A 21,089-nucleotide genomic window follows, 5' to 3' on the forward strand; every position below is an offset into this window, starting at 1 on the left:
CAAAAAGCTTTTGAAAAGCTGGAAAAGAGATTCACTTCTGTGTGCCACTCTCTAAGAAATATCACCCGTGATGGAGCTGAAGGAGATCACACATGTAAAACACCTGGCTCGGCACCTGGTAACGAGCAGCAACTGGGAAGTGTGGTAGTCACTGCTGAGGCCTCGCCTCCAGGCCTTCCCCTGCCGGCTCCTGCCCAGGACTCTGGGATGTTTGCTCTGATGCATGTACACATGGAATGGAGGAAGAGCTGGCTGCTCTTTGCTCCAACCTATCTAGCAAACTCTCTGAACCTCAGGTTGTGCATCTATGTGCTAAGGGTCTTGGTCGAGAGTAGGAGCTTTCATCTAGAGTTCACAGACGTATTATAAGGGCCTGTGAACCCCTTAACCATGACCCACAGTGCTCATGTGTGTTCTGGGCAGCACTGTTGACTCCAGTATGTGAAGAACATCGAGACCCTTTGATGCCTCCAAAGGTGTAAACATTCCATCATTTCAGCTACTCAGGGTCCCAAAGCTTGACACACATGCTCATGGTGGTTCACAAAAAGATTTTAAGTAGTGTGTGGATACATGTTTGTTATATTAATGGCTATGTGATTACTTGAATGCTAGAAAAAAATGACTACCATGTCAGAACTAAAACTTCATGAATATTATGTCTTTGGAGGAGGCCAATTCTTGCTTTTAAGGAAAGGCGACTTAGTACATGTGACATGAGTAGTAGCACAGGGGTGGGTTGATGCTTAAATCTGAGAAACAGGGTCAGATCCCCACCCCCACCCCCACCCCCACCCCCACCTAGCACACCCAGCAGAGCTGAGCCCCAGAGAAGAGAAGGAAAGGTCAAGGAGGAGTTGATGGTAGGTACGGGGCAGTAACCCGGTGGGCCTTCTACACATCGCAAGTCCTACAAGTTGAAGGAGGTTCTGATTCTCTCAGGTCTCCTCTAAGGGCGTTCTCCCAGGCCAGCCAGAAGTCCTGCTCAGAGACACCCCAGGAGAGGCTTCCCTTGCCAGGAAAAGAAGAGACACTGTGAAAGCCCCCCCGCTCCCTCAATTCTGTGAGGGACTTTTTCACATTTTAGTGTTCTTGAAACTGGGCTTCATTTTACAAAGTTGTTTTTACTTAAGGTGATAGTTATTTCCCTTGCCAAAAAGCTGTTTCTAAATGGATAGCATCTTAGAATTGAGACAAAATGATTCTTTCACTACGTTTTTCTACTCCAAAACAGATTACACTTGAAAGCTGGGACCTCTAATAAATCCACAAAATGAAAGAAAATTTCTCAAGGATAAACTCTCATCTCAAGCCATTCCCCATCCACTAAATGGAAGTTAGAAGAAACGATTCATCAAGACAATATAGAGACATTGACCCAGACCCAGATTTCTGGACATCACCCACTGACTCCCAAAACCTCTCCTCTACATTTATGGAGGCTTTGCATTCATTTATGCCTTTCCCAAAGGTGTGTCATATACAACATTCTCTGGACGTGGTTTTCCGGAAGTTATAAATCTGAATCCTCAACTGGGGAGGAGAACAAACCAGCTGGGATTCATTTACTCTGTGCCAGTACTTGAGTCCCTTGGGTTCACTTTGTCGGAGGAGAGCCCCCTGGTCGGTTCTCCAGATGGTGAGCTTCGGTGGGTTAGGAGTGCTTGATGAGGCTTTACAAATCAGCACTTTTGCTGGCCATTTTTGTTCTAGGTACAATGGAGACTGGTGGATTGTGACTTTTGGTTACCAAATTCAGGAGGGGATGAGGGAGCTGCTGAGGAGACCCGGCCCAAAAGGACAGACCTGCCTTTCTTGGGGAACCAGGCGTGGCGCCTCTGCGGCCAACTCATACTTCATGGGGAACAGCAGATATCAGGCAACAAGGACTTGGCCTTTAGAAGTCAATGGAATAAATAAGCTGGGAAAGGTTGAAGAGAAAAAGCCAACGAAAGTGTGAGCAGAGGATTTCGTGGGGGCCATTTAAAAGGACAAAAAGCAAGAGTAACAAAGCAGCAGATGGACTCAGCCCTGCCTGGCCATGCCAGGCAAGCTCTGGGAAGCTCTGTGTAGAAAGTGTTCTGCTTCTGTCCCCTGAAGCGCTCACGGCGGGTCCCAGCCAAATTCTCGGGCTGTTTCTATGGAGATCATGAAAAGAGTGGCCAGAAGGACTGATGTGCCCTTCCCCTGTCATTCTGCCTCCTCAGCGTCATGACATAAATCTTTGGCTTAAATAAAATTATTGAAAAGAAAAAGGGAAATGGAAAAAAATGGTGGAGGGGCAGGAGATGCAATTAGTTCTGATTTTTCACAAAACAAGAAGAATCTAAGAGTAAACGGTGTTTATTTTTTGTTGATTTTTTCAATCAAATGGAATTGCTTAATTAAAAAAAAAGTATCTCTTTTCTCCTTAAATACTACAGACAACCTCATTTTATCGCAGCAGACACCTAGGAACAAAACACTGGACCCACCAGAGAAAACTGGGCAATGAAAGCATCAGAAGTTCAAGTCAACTATGGAAGAGTTACTGTTAGTTGGCAGCTTTCAATTCTAAACAGAAGTGTCCCAAGCTTATTGGGTTTGACAAAAGCTTCTTAGAACTGGGGAGCTGGGAAAGTTGGACTGTTTTCAATTCTATTCCAATTGTTTTCTGCATAGGGAAATTAAAGTCAATGCATCAAATGAAGACCCAAAGAAACATTTAAAAACTTGTTTGACTAGTATTCAGTATGTAAGATTATGAAGTAATAACTTGTCCACCTAGTTAACCTTGTCCTGGAATATATATAGGTTATTTGTAGCCGCCACTGCTATAATATTTTCTGAAGGATGCCAAGCTGTATGCAAGATCTTTTTGCTAAAGTCCAGACTGTCGACACTGATCTCGTCTTTTCTCCGCTTGCCCCCCACACACACTTTCCGGGGTTTGAGGATAGCCCGCGGTTTGCTGTTTTCCCTCGAGGCCTCAAGGGTCACGTCACGCTTGGTGTTGCGGTCAAACATCCTGAAGAAGTTGTTGTAGGAGCCTGTCATGATGACGCTGCAAGGCAGAGGAAAGAGAGAGGGACTGAGCGTTGTGAAGAAAGGCAACCCCATATCTTCAGTATGTCTTTCTGGAACAAGCGACACCACAGAGTGGCCAGCTAACAGCACCTTAGGTTTTATTTTTATTTTTATTTTTTGAGCTGGAGTCTCACTCCATCGCCCAGACTGGGGTGCAGTGGCACACTCCCGGCCACCGTAGCCTCGACCTGCTGGGCTCTGGCAATCCTTCCCCCTCAATCTTCCGAGTAGCTGGAACTACAGGTGTGCGCTACCATGCCCGGCTGATTTTTTATTTATTTATTTATTGTACAGATGAGGTCTCGCTAAGTTGCCTGGGCGGGTCTCGAACCCTCGGGCTCAGGCAATCTACTCACCTTGGCCTCCCAAAGCACTAGGATTACAGGCTGAGCCACCGAGCCCGGCCTAGGTTTTATTTAAAACAAGCAAGCAAGCAAACAAACAAACAAACACAGGCTCTACAGTGTGCCTGTTGACTTTCTTTTGAATCACTAATAGCAACAAGCTCTTTGGCTGGGCTTGGAAATGAAGGATGGTGATAATCCTTCTAGTTATGTGCTTTATGACAGATTCCTTCTATTTCTCTGGCTTGGTAAAAATGAGTCCAGTGGTTTGAATGATGTCAGCCCTACCTATTTCCCATCAGGATTATGAGACTAGAATGAGGCTGTGAAACTAGAAACACTTTTGAAAGCAATGAGCCGCTGTGTGTGCTTAGAGTGCGGCTGCTGTCGGAGTCTCCTGGGCCATGTGACCTCTAAGGTTTCATGGTGCCAGTGGGTGGTGGCAAAGGTGCTGGTGGCACAGTGCATGACCTGGACATGTCCTTGCCCCTGCCCAGAATCAGCTCTTAATTCAGCCTTTTAAGCAAACTCCTCTACAAAATGGATGTCATCATGGTCATACTTGGAAGAGAGTAAATAAATTCAAATCTTAAGAGGATCTGGGATGGTGAAATAAGAGGCTTTAGAGTGGGTGGACTGATGGTTTCTACATTTTTACAAGAGTTATCCATTCCCAGGGATATCTTCAGTTGATCAGGAGAACGTGGAATGTCCAATTTCTTCAGGAAGCAAGGTTCTGAATCTTCAATGGTGACATTGCAGGTTTGGTGACAGGCTGAGGGGTGGAGGGAGAGTCCCAGATTCTGGGTGGAGCTCTGGTCCCTTAACATGGGAAAGCACAGAGTCTAGTCTGTTTCTCAGGTGACTTGTGCTACACAGAAAGGTGAAGGTGCAATCTGACAAGACTGGGCCACACAAAGGGGTGTGTTTGGGGGCATTTTGTCAGCTGTGCCAGGTGAATTAATCAAAGGTTAGATTATGTTCCTCTGACCCAAGAAACTGATGCCGTGAGCTGCATTTGTCTCTATGCTCTAGTGAACGGCTCTGCCTTTGTCTGGCAGGGTGCTGAGGGTTCTACCTCCATGGTCTCATCCAACTTCTGTTATCCCACAGAAGGGATTCCCAGAGGAGAAGTGAGTTATTTACAGTGTCACATTGTGAAGGAGTGGGAAAGTCTGGCCTCCAGCCCTCATATGCCTGACTCCAGGGCCTAAGTATTAGCCACGTGGTGTCATTGCTTCCTATGCACTAATGTTTGCATCCCCACCATGACCTGACTTACTGTTAAACAAGGAAGCGATAGTCTTCTTTTGGGAAAAAAATCTCAACCTCATCTGAACCAAAAATAAGATTTCCCAGTGTGATATTATGGAAAGAATGTTGATCTTTGGATTCAAATACAAGACATCTGACTTTGTTTCTACTACTTACTACTTTGTGAGTTTGGGCAGGTTACTTTATCTCATTAAGCCTTGGTTTCCTCAACTGCAAATTGAGGATGATGAAGACAACATTGTCAGACTGTGATGGGGAGTCAACAAAACTGTGTGTGTGAAGGTACCTGGTACATAGTAGGGGTCTAATAAGTGTAGCTTTCGAATCTAGGCTAAGACAAAGGGGAAATCAGAGCAATATGGACAACAAATATGTAAATAATAATAAATAATATTGACTAATGATGAACAATGAATACATAAATGATATATATGTATAAATAAAAATAAAGAATGTGGGCAACCCCTTTGGGTCCCCTCCCACTGTGGGAGCTTTTCTGTTCTCTCAATAGATCCTGCTTTCTTAAAAAAAAGAAAGAGAATAAAATGACAGGGCTGGCTTCTCTTCCCCTTGGAGAGTTTTGTTCGTAGGTCACAGTTACTCTGCTCTGTCTTATGCCAACTGGACAGTGTGACTTTGGTCCTTCGCCATGTGGCAGAATGAAACACTGATGAAACCAAAGGACTTAAATAGTCGTATATCACCCTGAGGGAACGTGACAACTGAGGCCAAGTAGAATTCAGCCGGCAGGCCACCAGGGCCTTTAGCCAGGTCTACACGAGCAGCTTCTCGGGATAGTTTTTGACCTGGAAAGCTCACTTTGTTCAGGCTAGAATCTGTTCAGGCTAGAATCTGCTGACAGACCATAAGTGATCTTCATTAGGGCATGAGGTGTCTTATGTGTAAGGGCAGGACTTTCTTATTGCCATGAAGTTGTCCCTTGTGCCAGTTCTGGGACAGGATTCCAGGGTCTCACTGTATCTGCGCCTTCTCTCCAGGTCTGACCTCATGGGTCACTAGTGACTCACACGATGCATCTTGACCGGGGCTCAGGGCCTGAGTCTGGCCTCCCTGTGGCTGTACCCCACTCAGGATAAGTTGCCCAGCGCCTCCTCAAGGCAGCCACCCTTGGACTTACCTGTCTGACCCATTCCACACACACTCAAATTTATCAAAAATGCAGTCATTTTCGTAGAGGGAGCACAACTTGCTGCGGAGGTAGTCATGGACCTGAGGGGAAACACAGCAAGAAGGTCAGTGCTATTTTAAACGGCAATGATTTCCGTGAACCCCTCTTCTTCAGATGTGAGCTGTTAAGTCTCTCAGTGTGCATGTGCCTCGAAAGGTGGGCTGGTTAGCAGGAGCCACACTGCCAAGATCTCTGTAAATAAGTCTCAAAAGTTAGACGTTGAGAAGGATTCAAGGGAAGACTTTGCCTGAGTCATTATTTCTTCTCCACAGCACTCAAGGTCTGGGGTGAGAGCATTTAGAGAAAGAGAACATCGACTAAGAAGGCATGTTATATTTATCTTCTGTTGTTAAAAAAATTCTTCATCAGCAAGCCAGATGGCCCTTTCCCCACCAGAATAGAGAATAAGGTAAGGTGTACATTCGAGAAACATCTAGAGTCTAGGGCAAGAGGGAACTTACAACTCATCCTGTTTTATTGCTTTCTTCATGTTCCAAATATTGCTCTTTCTCTGTGTTCCTAGTAGCTTGTGAATGGGCTTCTTGGCCCTAGACAGAGTGTCCCAACACAGGGGTTCTCAAATTATTTACTTGGGGGAGCCTGATGTCATATGCTTAATGGAAGCCTAGCAAGAGTAAACTCTATTGGTCTGTTCTTGTGTTTCAGGAGTTGACAATATTTTCCTGTAAAGGGTCAGACAGCAAATATTTTAGGCTCTGTGGATCATGTGGTCTCTGGGACAACCACCCAACTCTGCCCTTGCCTCATGAAAGCCACCATAGAAGATGTGCCAATGACTGTGTACGACTGGGCTTCAATAAAATGTATTTACAAAGACAAGTGGGGATTGGATTTGGCCCACAAGTTGCTGTTTGCCAACTCCTGTCTTATTAAACTTGAAAATAGCTAATCATAATGAAGCCCACATGTTTAACTCATGGAACTGTTCATGGAAACATGCTTGAGATGTGTTGATGCATGTCTGAACATTCATGGGGGTGGGCACCACCTCTCTCCCTGCCCAGGGCAGGTGTCAGCAGCTGACACTTGAATTCTTTCCTGTTGAATCTCACAACCTTTCTCAGTGGTATTCTGGAGACTCACTGAATCTGAGTTTAGTTACTATCTTTGATATAGTATGCAAGTTTAACCAAATTGCTTGACAATATACTACCTAAAGTTAAGTTAACATTTTGTGATATTTCATTTCCATACATGTGCTGTTACCTATTTCTTAGTGTTCTACAAAGATGATGATTTCTAGTCCATCATCAGCTGAACATGGCTTAAGAACCACGGTGTTTTTTTATTTATTTTTTTTATTTTGGAGTTGGAGTCTCACTCTGTCACTCAGGCTGGAAGTGCAATGGCACAATCATGGCTACTGCAGCCTCAATATACTGGGCTCGGATGATCTTTCAGCCTCAGCCTTCCAAATAGCTGGAACTACAGGCATGTGCTACAACACCTGGCTAATTTTTTTTGATTTATTGTGGAAGTGAGGTCTTGCCAAGTGGCCCAGGCTGGTCTTGAACCCATGGGCTCAGGCAATCCTCTTGCTTTGGCCTCCCAGAGTGTTGGGATTGCAGGTGTGAGCCACTGTGCTTGGTGAAAACCATAGTCTTAAAATGTTTACCTCATGTCAAAGCCAGCTAGCTGTACGCGAACACTAGCTTTGTCTTAAAAGCCTTCCCCTAAAATGAAAGTACTGATTATTCTGCTACCACATATCCTGACTCTCTCCATCTTATGCAAGGCTGTCCAGCAGCCCACACCTCTGTAAACGCCACTGACACTTAGGTCCTAGTTTCGATGGCCCTCTCTTTTGCATTCAAGGTTATGACACCGGAAGGCTTGTCGTACGTAGCTGGTGGTGTTCACTGGTGGTGCCTCTAGTCATTGGCTAAAGATGAAGAGCTGTGAATGGGAGTTGGGAGTAGGTGATATGGAGCTGAGCTCTGAAGTCGGGCAGGATTCGGAGGACAGGAACATTCTAAATACACAGGGGATGCTCTGGCCCACAGGAGAAACAGAACAATCTCAGCTGCAGATGTGGCTGTGAATTCTGGCTCTTGACCTTTCTCTAGTACCCACTGGAACTCAGTCTCTAAAATCGCCAGTGTCTTCAGTCTCCTCTTGAAACTTTTCTTCCCACTTCTGCCTCTGCCTGAAACGTGTTCCTCCCCAGGAGACATGCTTCTCCTGAGGGCACTCAGGTGGGGGCTGGAGTTTGCCCTCATTCCCTGTGCCAAGGTGGGGTGGGTGGGTCCCATGCTGCTCCAGGCAACTATTCTTGGTTCAAGTCCCCAGTTCCTATGAAATCCTGCCATCAAAAGGGATTTCCTGTCCCCCAGCCTTCTCTGCACGGAAAGTTTTCTGAGTCTCTAGTCCTCCTTCCTTGGAGCAATTTTAGTACCTCTTTCTCTCTTCTGTCACTATTCCTGCCATCATTTGTAATTAAAAACTCCAGGCCCTCAGCTCCTTAGTCTCACCACATGCAATGTCTTCTTTCCTTTGCTTCCTGATCATATTATGAATCTTGTCATGGCTATAACTGTCCCTGTTTTTTATTTTAAATTTTAAAAATATTTTTATTTTAGAGTTGTGGGGTACATGTGACAATTTATTCCATAAGTAAAAAGCATGCAGTTGAGGTTTGGGCATCTAGTGAGCCCTCTCTCCCCCAGCAGTGGACATGGTACCTAATGTATGGTTGTGTGTCCCCCTTCCTCCTCCCTCCCTCCTTTAGCAGTACCTGGCGTTTGTTGTTCCCACCTTTGTGTTTGTATGCCCAATGTTTAGGGCCCACTTATGAGTGAGAACACGCGGTATTCAATTTTTTGTTTCTGTGATAGTTTACATAGTATGATGGCCTCCAGCTGCATCCATGCTGCTGCAAAGGACATGATTTTGTTCTTCTTTGTGGCTGCATAATATTCCATCAAGTATATGTACCACGTTTTCTTTATCCAGTCCACTTTTGATGGGCATCTGGGTTGCTTCCATACTTTTGTTATTGCAAACAGTGCTGTAATGAACATACATGTGCAGGTGTCTTTTTGGTAGAGTGATTTATGTTCTTCTGGGCATATTCCCAGAAGTGCAATTGGTGGATCGTGTGGTAGCTCAATTTTTAGTTTTTTGAGTAAACGCCACACTGCTTTCCACAAAGGTTGAACTAGCTTACATTCCCACCAACAGTGTAGAAGTGTTTCCTTTTCTACATAGCCTTGCCAACACCTGTTGTTTTTGACTATTTTTTTTCTTTTTTGAGTTGGAGTCTCACTCTGTCGCCCAGGCTGGAATGCAGTGGCACACTCATGGTTACTCAAGCGTTGACCTGCTGGGCTCCGGAGATCCTTCCGCCTCAGTCTTCCAAGTAGCTGGAACTACAGGTGTGTGCTACCATGCCCAGCTAATTTTTGATGGATTGTAGAGATGAGGTCTTGCCAAGTTGCCCATGCTAGTCTCAAACCCACAGACTCAGGCAATCCACTTGCCTTGGCCTTCTAAAGTGCTGGGATTACAGGCTGAGTTACCGAGCTCGGCCAGTTTTTGATTTTTTTATTTATTGTTATTTTAAAGATGTGGGGTACAATTCAGGGTTAGATATACAAACATTGGTTATGCAGGTACCTTTCTTTGTTGATGAGGTGTGCCCCTCCCTCCCCTAGTTTTCCTCAACTGACAACCCCCCCCCCCCCCGCAGTTTCCCACTACTGCCAATCCCTTTCTTATAGTATTATGCTAATTGTTCAAGGTCCACTTGTGAGTGAGAACATATGGTATTCTGTTCTTTGTTTCTGGGAAGGATCACCGAGTATGATTGACTCTAAATCCATCCATCCATCTCTCATGACTGGTGTGAGGTGGTAACCCATCATAGTTTTGATTTGCATTTCTCTGATGATTAGTGAAGCCGAGCATTTTTTCATATATTCATTGGCTGCTTGTATGTCATCCTTTGAGAAGTGTCTGATCCATGTCCTTTGCTGCTTTTTAATGGAGTTGTGTTTTTTCCCTGTCAATTTGTTTGAGTTCCTTGTAGCTCCTGAATGTCAGGCCTTTGCCCAATGCATAGCTTGTAAATATTTTTTCCCATTCCATGGACTGCCTCTTTAGTCTCTTGATGGTTTGTTTTTCTGTGCAAAAACATTTTAGCTTGATCCCGGTTGAGCAAGTCTCACCCTGGTGCTGCTGCTACTTCTTATCTTTTTAGTTCACTCCTAGGATCTTGCTTCTAGAAAGTCTTCAAACCCACTGACTTGACTCTTTTCTCTGTCCATTATTTCCCTTCTTCCCTACCTTAGCTTTGGTGGCCCACCGTGATGATTACTCCTTAGCACGTATGTTCAACAAATGTGCCTTTCTCTCTCCTTCCATGGTACTCACGAGGCAAAACCTCTCATGGGTTAACTCTAACTTTTCTAGCCTTTCCTTGTATCCTTTCATTCCTGGTGAATGTGGCTGGGAAGATACACACAATCATGCAGATTGTCTCACTTCAAATCAACAACCTCAAGTGGATCCCTGAGCAGCCCCATGATGCTTCTCTTTCTCAGGTGAGTACTTCCCCCTTTTCCTCCTTCTCATTCAGCTGGCGATCTTGCTTCTTATTTTGCTGAGAAAACTGAAGTAATACAAAATCATCTGTGTGTTCCCATTACAAAATGTGCACACCGACAGCATCTGTCGCTCTGTGCACACTGCTCTCTTCCTTCTGCAGATGATTCATTCATCTTCCCACCTACGGCCAGTCCTGTAGTGGACTCTACTGCCTTGCTTCCCTCAAGGGCTTTGCTTGTTCAGTGGCTTCTCTCTACTGGCTTTCCCCTACCAGCGGAAGACATGCTGTCCTGACCTCCTCCAGTTGCATCCTGTTCCAGCCCCCTGCCCATTCTCTGTTCCCCTAAGAATACAATGTGTTGACACTGTTGTCTGTCCTCATCATACTCCCATTCTCTCTCCACAGCATCTTGAAACTGCTCCAACCAGATGCTTTTCACACCATTCCACTACTTCTCTCGGCCAAGATTCCTGATAATTCCCACAATTCTCAATCCAGTGGTCATTCTTTGTCTTTCATACTTGATTCAGCCGCATGTGCAGCTAGTAACTTCTTCCTCTTCAGACATTTTCTTCACTTGGCTTCTTGGACACTCCTCTCAGTTTTCCTCATGTCTCATTGGCGATTTTTCCCAAGTCTTTTTTGCCAAACCCTCTTCCTAGTCTCAGCCTGTAAATACTAGGGCTCCAAGGCGTGTTTCCTCATCTCTTCTCTAATTATACTCATTGCCTGGAAGATCTCACTTGGGCCCACAGCTTTCAGGACCCTCTATATACTTGTGAGTATCAAATTTAGATTTTAGCTGAATCTGTAAAGACTCACACTGAGTTGTCTACTTGCCATCTCTGTTTGGATGTTTAATTGGCTCAACACACGCAAAACCAAACTCTTGGTTTCCTCATCTCAATAATTTGGCCACTCCACTTTTCTAATTGCTCAGGATAAAAACTTTGGAGTGGCCCTTGGAGTCTCTTTCTTTTCCTCTTACATCCCACCTCAAACTTGTCCTCAAATTCAATTGGTTTTACCTTGGGAATATGTCAAGAATCTGGCCACATCCATTGCTAACACCCTTCTCCAAGCTGCTGTCACCCCTTGCCAGAATGTCACAATAACTTTATAGCTATTCTCCCTGTCTCTTCCAGTGTCTTTCTCTAGTTTCTCTTCCCCCAGCACAACCAGGATGTTCATTTGAAACTGTGAAGCAATGATGAAAATGTTCTAGAATCAGACAGTGGTGGAGGTTATACAACTTTGTGAATAGACTAAATTGAATGGTGTATTTTAGAAGGGTGACTATGAGGATATGTAAATTATACCTCAAGGAAAAACTGTATGCCAAATCCCTCTGTTTAGACTCCCCCTACATCTTTTTATTGAATTCAAGATATCTTAAAATTAGATCATTTTATCCCTATCCCCGAATTTTTGCTTTCTTTAGACTCTTGCCTGAAATTAGCTTCTTTAAATCCTCTCTGCCTCCAAGTCCAGTTTTCCTCTTTCAATAAAGCCATTCTAAACAATGGCTTCTCCTTTGTTTTATTATATCTACCACCATCTACCCAATGCTTACACATTCTTCTTCATCCCTCTTTCCTCAGGATTCATCAGGAAGCAAGCCTCACGGAGCCTTCTCCCACCCCTTCTGTCTGCAAGCCGCCTTCCAGGCTACAGCACAATCATCTCCTCCCACCTAAATGCCTTGAGTCTGTTTGGCAAATTGCAGAGTGAAACACAGTGAAAACAAAAAAACTCACAGTGCCATTTCCTTGCGTAAAACTTTTTCATGGCTCTCCAGTGTCCTCAGCCCACAGACAAAACAGCCCACTCCAAGTTACCAGCCCTGCACATTCAAGTCCCTGCCTGCATCTCTGGGATCACCTTCCTGCCTTGGTATTTTTTACTCAAGTGTGAGCCTTCGGAGCACACCACATTTCTCTTGGCTCCAGATTTTTGAACACACTGTCGTTCTAAGAACACACTTTTTCTGACTAAATCATGGCACTGAAAATCCAGCCTATTGGTCACTTCTTTAGGACAGAAGTAACTGCTAATAGTCTCCTGGCTAGCTCGCCCTGTGATGTGCCCCGCAGCACTCAGGATGCCCCGGCACAGCTGCACACTCAATTCCTTGCTCATCATCTGGCCTCTCCAGATGGCAAACTCCATGAAAGCAGGATTATGTTCATCTTGTCACCTCTGCAGTATCCATCCCACATGCAGTGCCACTGTCCATATGGGTTAAACTGAGTCCAGCGTCTCCTTCTGCACCCTTATCTAAAATCCAGTGGCATTCACAGACTGTGCTAGCAGAGGTTGATGGAAAGCTCACAAAGGGAGTGCTCAGTATACCTACGGGTGCATAGGGTCCCATACCTGGTAAGTCTCGATGGGGCGGTTTTCCATGTTGAGATCCCAGACTTTAACAGTCAGATAGTCCCTGGTCATGATATACCTCCCACTGTGGCTGAATTTCACATCCGATATCGAAGAGATAATCTCAGAGAAAAACGATCTGTTGCTTGGATCTTCAGGCTCTTCAAAAACTGCAGAACAAAACCAAAACAAGGCAAATTAAGCATACCCTCATCAATAGACTCTAACATGTTTAGTCTGGCTAGGAAGTGAACCATTTAACTAAGTGTCTTCCTAAGTTAGGGCTGGGGTCTGCAGAATGGAAGTTGCTGACCCAAGGGTAGCAGAAGAAGCTGTCCCTGGTTTGTGAATTTTCTTTCTCCTGGAAGGTTTGGCATGGGACCTGTCCCATTCATAGATCTGGCCCTGACTGTCTTTAACTCTAGAGCTCACTTTGCTCCACCTTTCCCCTGGTCTCTAGGTGTCGCTGCACATAAAAAAACCCCTGGAATTGTCTTACATGTTTAAACATCTTTTAACAGCTTTATGGAGATATAGTTCACGCACCATAAAATGTATTCACTTGAAGTGTACAGTTCAATGATTTTTAGTAAAGTCATACAATCATCGTCACAATCTAAATCTATAACATTTCCATCACACCCTGTCCCTCAAATCTCCACATCTATTAAGCAGTTACTCACATTCCCTGCTCCTAGGACCTAGGTAAACACCAACCCACATTCTGTTTCTTACTGTGAAATTTCACATCAGTGGCATCATAGACTATGTGGTCATTTGTGATTGGCTTCTTTCACTTAGTATCATCTTTTCAAGGTTCTTCCACGTTGTAGTATACATCAGTTCTTTTTTTTTTCAGGACTGGATAATATTCCAGTTTATGAAAATACCACATTTTGTTTATTCATTCATTAGCTGATGAACATTTGAGTTGTTTCCACCTTTTAGTTGCTATGAATGATGCTACTACGATTATTCACGTTCAGGCTTTTGTATGGACATAGGTCTTCATTTCATTTGGATCATGGTGTTTAATAGTGGGGTTTTGCGGCCTGACCACCTTGGGTCTAAGGTCAGACTGTCATTTACCTGTTGTGTCACCTTGGGCAAGGTCTCTGTACATCTTGTCTCCTCATATGCGAACAGTGACTACTATGTCTTTTGTGTACACTGTCTTTTGTTTCTGATTTCTCTACAGCATATGATTTCTACTTACAGGAAAAAAGGCAAGGCTCCCAGCATGATATCGAAGCCCACCACACACTGCCTCTGACTATTCTTTCTACCCTGATTTTAGATTGGGTGTACAGAATATATCTTGACATTTCCCACTTCTGTGCCTGGACAGAATATATCTTGACATTTCCCATTTTGGATTCCTTCTCCTTCAATCCAATTCCTCTTTGATTCATATGCTTCATGTACTACCTGTATTCACCCTAAGTGACCTTCTCTTTTCTCTGAAGCCCTGTCACACTGGACTGGTCATTTATTTGGTAATTGCTCAGGTACTTCCTTACAACAGAACGACCATTCCTCACATTGTTATTTAACAATTCGTGAGCTTGTCTTATCTCTTCATGTAGGACATGAGCTCCTTGAGGGCAGGATTTTGGTTTAGTTATCTTTGTACCCAGAGTCTCACAAATGTTCTATAAACATTTGTTGCTTGATTAGAGCCCAAACCAGATTAATTAGTGAGTTCTTTGCCTTCTGGGTGCATAGCATGTGTGGTATTAGGTTGAAACATAAGCATTTGCTAATATCCAATTATTTTTAACCTACAAAAATGGCAGTTGTGGATGGTTCAACCTAATCAGGGTTTATATCACAATTTTCAGCTGAACCAAACACAGGCCTGCAGCTTGCTGGATGGACTCATTCTCTAAAACAGGGGTCCTCAAACTTTTAAAACAGGGGACCAGTTCACTGTTCCTCAGACCGTTGGAGGGGCAGACTATAGTTTAAAAAAAAAAAGGAATTTGTTCATAGTTTTTTTTTTAAACTATAGTCCGCCCCTCCAACGGTCTGAGGGACAGTGAACTGGCTCCCTGTTTTAAAAGTTTGAGGACCTCTGCTCTAAAACATCCTCCTTTCCGCCTGCTCAATGCACTCATGTTGTCAGGAACAAATTCTGTGTAGACAGCCTAAGTTCCAGGTCATAAGTTCTCTTTGAAAACTTGAATTAAACCATAAGCCAAACCGAAATGTTAATTTTCACAGAACCATTTAAGAGACCAACAACAAAAAGCTTGATCAATCAGAATTAAACTTGAGGCTGTGTCTCAGTCTGCCCTGATCTCTTGTGTTTCAATCAAGCACTAGCCCCTGGGCTCAGATTGGCTGAGAACTAGACAGGAAGAAAATGCTCAGGTTAGTTTCAGCTCACAGCAATCTTGTTAGTACCGGGGACTTGGAAATTCCAAGTAAAGCATCTCCGGTGGAGCAGGAGCCCCTGAGTCTTGGTCACCTTCACCTCGTGCCCCTGCGAGGATAGCCTGAGGCAGTTAAAAGGGCCTTGGCAAATGGTGCTCTGGAGTCAGCCAATTCCTGCCACTGTCTGTGACTAGCTGTGGACATTTTATTCACAACTCTAGCTTTAGTTTTCCCAGCAGCAGAATGGGGATTCACACTTGACCTATAAGCACGCTACACAGTAGGTCCTTGACCCACACCAGTCATGGCTTTTGTGACCAGCGTGCACTGCTTCTGTGCTGGCCAATCGTATTTCATTAATCAAAACTCTAGAGAATGTAGGACTGAGGAATACAGAAGCTGTGGGCTATTTAAAAGTTGTAAAAATGTTTACAAAGAAATTCTTTCAATGTTTTTATTTAAAAAATTTCAATTGACAAACAAAAATTATATGCATTCATGGTGCTTTTCAATGTTACACCTAGGACTCCATTCAAATACTTGACATATCAGGAGGCCAGTATAGCAGCACTGTGAAGCCTCAAATGACACCCTCATGTGAAGGAGATGGAAGGAAAGAGGACGATTTTGTGATCAACCACCACTGATGATCTGAGGAGTGCCTATTTTAGGCCGGTCACAGAGGGCAAGACACAGACGACACAGAAGCACAGCTTGCAGTTCATGCCACATCCCTACATAGCCAAGTCATAATATCAATGCCAGGAATTATTTTCATTCAGCAAAAACATTTAGTAGCATTAATAGTTACTGTTGATGAGACGTTTATGATATTCCAAGTCCTTGCTTTACATATTTTACCTCACTTAATCCTTAAAACAGCCTATGAAATGGGAACTATGATTTCTTGCTTTATATACATGAAAAACTAAGGCACAGAGAGGGTGTGTAATCTGTCCCGGAATTCACAGCTACACTGAGGTAGAGATGCATCTTGAACTCAGTCTATCTGACTTCAAAATCTTTGTTCTTAATCATGATGCCATGTACAAGGCCTTACTGAATATTCACTTAACAGTTAAATGTCTTATATGCACACATATGCACAACAGAGGAAATTACCTAGAATGCACACGTAAAACATCTGTGGGATGGGTATGCACCAGGCCCTGTACCAGATGCTAAGGACACAATATCGAACAAGAGAGATCCAGTCCTATCCTGAAGGTGCTCACAGGACAGAGGAGGAGATAAATATTAAACAATCACCCAAACTTCCATGCAGTTGTGAAGAAGTGAGATTTTACCATGTTATTGGAGGGACATGAAGACACTGGGGAAACAGCTAACAGAATTCCAATGAAACATCAGCACATGTTCCATGTCATTTACTTCTCACCCCCCCCCAATATCTGAGGTGGGCAACATTCGTCGAGCATGCATAACAGTATTGTGCACTCAGGTACACAATACTGAGTGAAAGAACTGGAGACAATTAGAACTGTATTTCTCCTGGAGACCCTTGGTTTGGCACTAGAGATCCTGCAGACCTGCAAGGTTTTCAACCAGCTACCAGAAGAGAAAGGCATCAAGAGAAGATAGGAAGGAAACTATGGGGGAGGTAAGAGCTTTGGCCCCATGGGAGGAAGTAGCCTTGTGAGAATCTGGACACCCACTCCTGGCCCTTTCAACAGGAGATGCTGATCATAATAGTAACCACAGCAATAATGAAATACCTGCCACTTCCTGGTCCTCACACTTTGCAGACATCATCCCATTTAATGCTCACATGTATGAGGAAGGAACTGCCACCATTGTCACCTATAGACAATAAGACAGCTCAGGAGAGGCTCAGTGAGTTGCCAGGGACCATGTACTAGCCGGTGGGGGAGATGGGCCTTTATTCTGGCCATCTGCCTGCCTGTCATCACCTCCACTGCCAGGCCGTGACTTGCGTTAGTCCGTGTCATGTCCCAGGTTCAGATGGAATCCCTCATAGCTGGATATACCATGTGCATCCCCACTTTTGTGCCTCTGCTTCTCCTCATCTCTTTCTCTGCCCATCCTGGGACACTGGAAGGAACATCAGATGGAGACAGGGATGTGGGGCTGGAGTCCAGGCTGGGCACGAGTCCAGGCCAGCTCTTGATGATATCCACCATCTACTGAGCCCTCGTGCTGAGTGCGGTACACGGATGAACTCATTCAATATTCATAGGTATTATCACTTTCTCTTTTCCACAAATTAGTCTAATCCATCATCTCAGGCACAACTCACAGTCAGTAGGAACAGAGCCAGAATTTGACCTCAGTCTACTTCTACCCCATGTTCTTAATCTCTGTTCTGCTGTCTGTCATTTGAATGACTTTGGGCAATTGTCAGCTCTCTGGGCCCATTTTCTTCTCTGTAATATGAAGGAGTATGGTTGTCCCTCTCAACTCTAAAATGACAAAAATCTATGAAATTCTACTCGCCTTCAATTTCCTTCTCCTAATCCCCATGATGCTAGGGTAGTCTTTCCAAAGTGACTTCAGCAGAACACTCAACCTGTGACATGGCCAGTATACCAGATTCCAAGGTCAAATGAACTTGGGAAGCACCTACCAAATTTGGGGGGTTGACAATGCAATCAGCCTACTGTAGGGCACTATAGGATGTCAGCAACACATTCGGCCTGTCCCCATGAAATCTGCCTGTCTCCCTCTCCCCTCATCTGCCCAGTGTGGCAATTAATATGACCAAATGTTCCCTGAGGGGCATGACTGCCCCAGTTTGAGAACCACTGCTTGAATCCTACTTTGGAATCTTATTTGATCATACCCTTTCCCCATTCCATTTTACTTGTATTTGGCAAATTACTTGCAGCCCAGCGTTTCTCTAGTACAGGGCTTATCAGAACATACTTTGGGTTATAATGCTGTAGTCCAAAAGAGCTGAGACTTCCTTTTAACTCCCAAGGTTATCTTATGTGCCTTGCGCAGACAGTGTCTTGTGCTCTAACATGCATAGATATAAATATATCTCCATGAGGCTGTATCTGACAGGGGCCCCTGGGAGGGCTCAGATGACTGGGTAGATGAATAAGGTCCCAGGATTCACAATAAGAGAAAGAGTTGAGGTGAAAACTATGGACTTTAGAGAAACCCGAAGTTGAAATGAAAAGTGCAAAAGAAATCATGTGGCGAGCTGGTCGTGGACTCAGCTGTAGGGACAGAAGATGGAGGTTTGGTGACCCTTCACTGAAGGCTGTTCCTGGCACGACTCCCTTCTCTGCATCTCACCCTGGACACTAGGCAGGAGCTCGTGCCATGCTGAGGGGTCAGCAGGGGGCCACTCCTACTGACCATGGCCACCTCCGCACTCTGCCCCACATGGTGTGGTGGCTGAGCGTGCAGGTGCGTCCAAGCTCAGCAGGTCTGGGGTGAAACCCCAGCTTTGTGGCTTGCAAGTTATGAAGCCTTGAGGGAGTGACTGGATGCCTCCCAAGCTCCATTTTCCTAATCTGTGAAATGGGGACCACAATAGTTCTTGCCTTCCAGGGAGGTTGTGAGGACAGATAAGACCCTTTGTGTCAAACACTTAGCAGCATGCCTGCACCCAGAGCAACATGGAAGGCAGCCGTAATGCGGAAGTAGGCACTGCTGACGGCCAGTTCGCCGGGGAAGGAGACCAGAAACCGAAAGTGTTTTTCCATCTGGGTCGCATCATAAGAGCCACCAGTTGTCACGCCGCTTTCTGGGTCTCCTGTCTGGGGTGTGACACAATGGATTGTGTCTGGACTATCCCTTGAAATACACCCCCCTTGGCACTAGTCACTCTCATTTTAATGTCATCCACCCCCCTGTCCAGTTGTGGTGACCCAGGCAGATGAGAGGGAAAGACAGGAAACAAGCCAGGGGGACAGGAAGGTCCTTCTGTGATGAGCTTTCTACAGCTCGCTTCTGCTGCCATTTCTTCTGCAGCGACGTGCAGTTGGCACGCATTCCCGCTTAGAGACATGGTTGACAATTTCCCCATAATGGGGACACAACTGGCAATTTTCCTACAGAGTGAGGCAGATGGCAATTTTCCTTCAGAGATATGCAGGCAACAGTTTTGCCCCTGGAGAGAAAAGGCTCGCCGATTGAGATGCAGCCAGTAATTGCTACTATACGGAAGACACATCCAATCATTTCGCCCAATGAAAGCAACGGGCAGCAATTTTCCCACGGAGGGTAAGGACTCCCTCGGACGACCATTCTGGCCTTTATCCAGCCGAGGACAGTGAGAGAAGAGGTTAAGATTTAATTAGCGGCTACTGTGCTACTGGGGCCTGACAACACCCTCTCCCAGCATAGGCTGAAGCCTGTGAAGCTAGATCGCGTTGAGACTGGGATGCAGGATTCTGAGCTGAGGAACGATGGTGCCCTGTTGCTCAGCCCCTGCGATTTGCTTTTCATCCAGCCCTTTCCTGATTCCACAAGCAACTGCTCAGCAGTAGCACAAAGCATGGCAGGATGGAGAATGAGAAGCTAATTTAGAAATTGTCTTGGTCCCTAACTGTTATATGTTTCAGAATATTTCCACACCTATTATACTTCCCTCATAAATATCATGTCTTTGAATAAGTAATCATTCAAAGTTAAGAAATAATATGAGTCAAAACTTCTTTCCCCCAGACACAAAAAACAGACCAAAAATTCACAAGGGGAGAAGGGAGGAGACACTGGGCGGGTGTGGTCAGGAAAGGCTTCATAAGAAGCAGAACCTGGTGTGATCAATACACACTGGATAGACCAGGAGGGGTGTGTATTTTAGGCTTTGAGGGTCACTTGCTCTCTGTTGCAGCTCTTTAACTCTGCCTTGAAGCATGGAAGCAGCCTAGAAAAAATGTGAACAGGGAGCAGGTATCCCATGCTAAGGCTCAGTCTATGGATACGGAAATTTAGATTTCATTTAGTTTTTATGTGTCATGAGACGGCATTCTTCCTCTGACTTCTTCAACTGCTTAAACATGTAAAAACATTATCTTTTTGCTCTAGTTGCACAAAAACAAGTGGTGGGCCAGATTTGGCTGCAGGTCACAGTTGGTGATCCCTGATGAAGACGCTGTGGGGTGGGGGAGCGAAGGGGGATCCTGTGCCACACGGGGGACAGGCTGGGAGTAAGCACCTGGCGTGATAAGTGCATCTGGGGGCAGGGGATTCTAGGACGGTCACACAGACAGACTCTGAGGAAGCACTGGAAAACGCAATTGTTACCTAGTAAGTTACAAACCACTTTCCTATGGCAGATTCTTGGGCTGTGCAGGGAAAGTGAACAGACTCGAGTGAGACATGTTGGGCTAGAGTAGGCGCCATCTCCAGGCTGGATGCCTTTGCCCATCTTCCTAATCTCCACTTCATTATCTTTAAAGTACAGGCATCGATAAAAGCAAATACGACACCTAGCACAGTGGCTGGCACATGCCTGGTGTCACACACTTTTCAGAAATATGGACTGAGCCCCTGGCAGGTGTGGGGGAAGGAATGAGAGATGCTGGGATCCAGGAGCAAGTGGGATAGAAACAACACCTGGCTCCTTCAGTAAGGGTCTCCTTACTTCCCATGGCTGGGCTCCACTCATCTCTCAAAGGAAGAGAAGCTGCTAAACCTCCTGTGGCAGGCAGAGGAATGCCACAGCACCCTCCCTTTCCAGGAGTCCACACCCAGATCCCTAGAACCTGTGAATGTGGTATGTTATATGGCAAGGGGGGACTTCCTAGTTAGCAGGCCTTAAAGGGGGGAGGCTATAGATTATCTGGGTGGGCCCAATGCAATGACCAGGTCCTTACAGGAGAAAGAGGAGGTGGGAGTGACCCAATATGAGAAAGACAGGACCAGTCCTTGCTGGCTTTGGAGATGAAAAGGGGCCACC

General features: G+C 45.1%; 1 protein-coding gene across 2 annotated transcripts in view; it reads right to left on the reverse strand.

The window, feature by feature from the left end:
- Window positions 1–2,327: 2,327 nt before the first annotated feature.
- The window catches only part of LOC103252361 (serine/threonine-protein phosphatase 2A 55 kDa regulatory subunit B beta isoform), a 281,419-nt gene continuing 262,657 nt past the window's right edge, over window positions 2,328–21,089 (reverse strand). For both annotated transcript variants that reach the window (XM_008050989.1, XM_021709060.1), the window contains 3 exons: window positions 12,818–12,987; window positions 5,824–5,915; window positions 2,328–3,043 (listed from right to left, as the gene is read on the reverse strand). In XM_008050989.1, coding sequence (XP_008049180.1) covers window positions 2,764–3,043; window positions 5,824–5,915; window positions 12,818–12,987 — 542 coding nt within the window. In that variant the 3' untranslated portion in view covers window positions 2,328–2,763. The remainder of the gene's footprint in view (window positions 3,044–5,823; window positions 5,916–12,817; window positions 12,988–21,089) is intronic.

The sequence above is a fragment of the Carlito syrichta genome, unplaced genomic scaffold (assembly GCF_000164805.1).
Source record: "Carlito syrichta isolate Samal-C Ts95f unplaced genomic scaffold, Tarsius_syrichta-2.0.1 Scaffold155284, whole genome shotgun sequence".
NCBI lineage: Eukaryota > Metazoa > Chordata > Mammalia > Primates > Tarsiidae > Carlito > Carlito syrichta.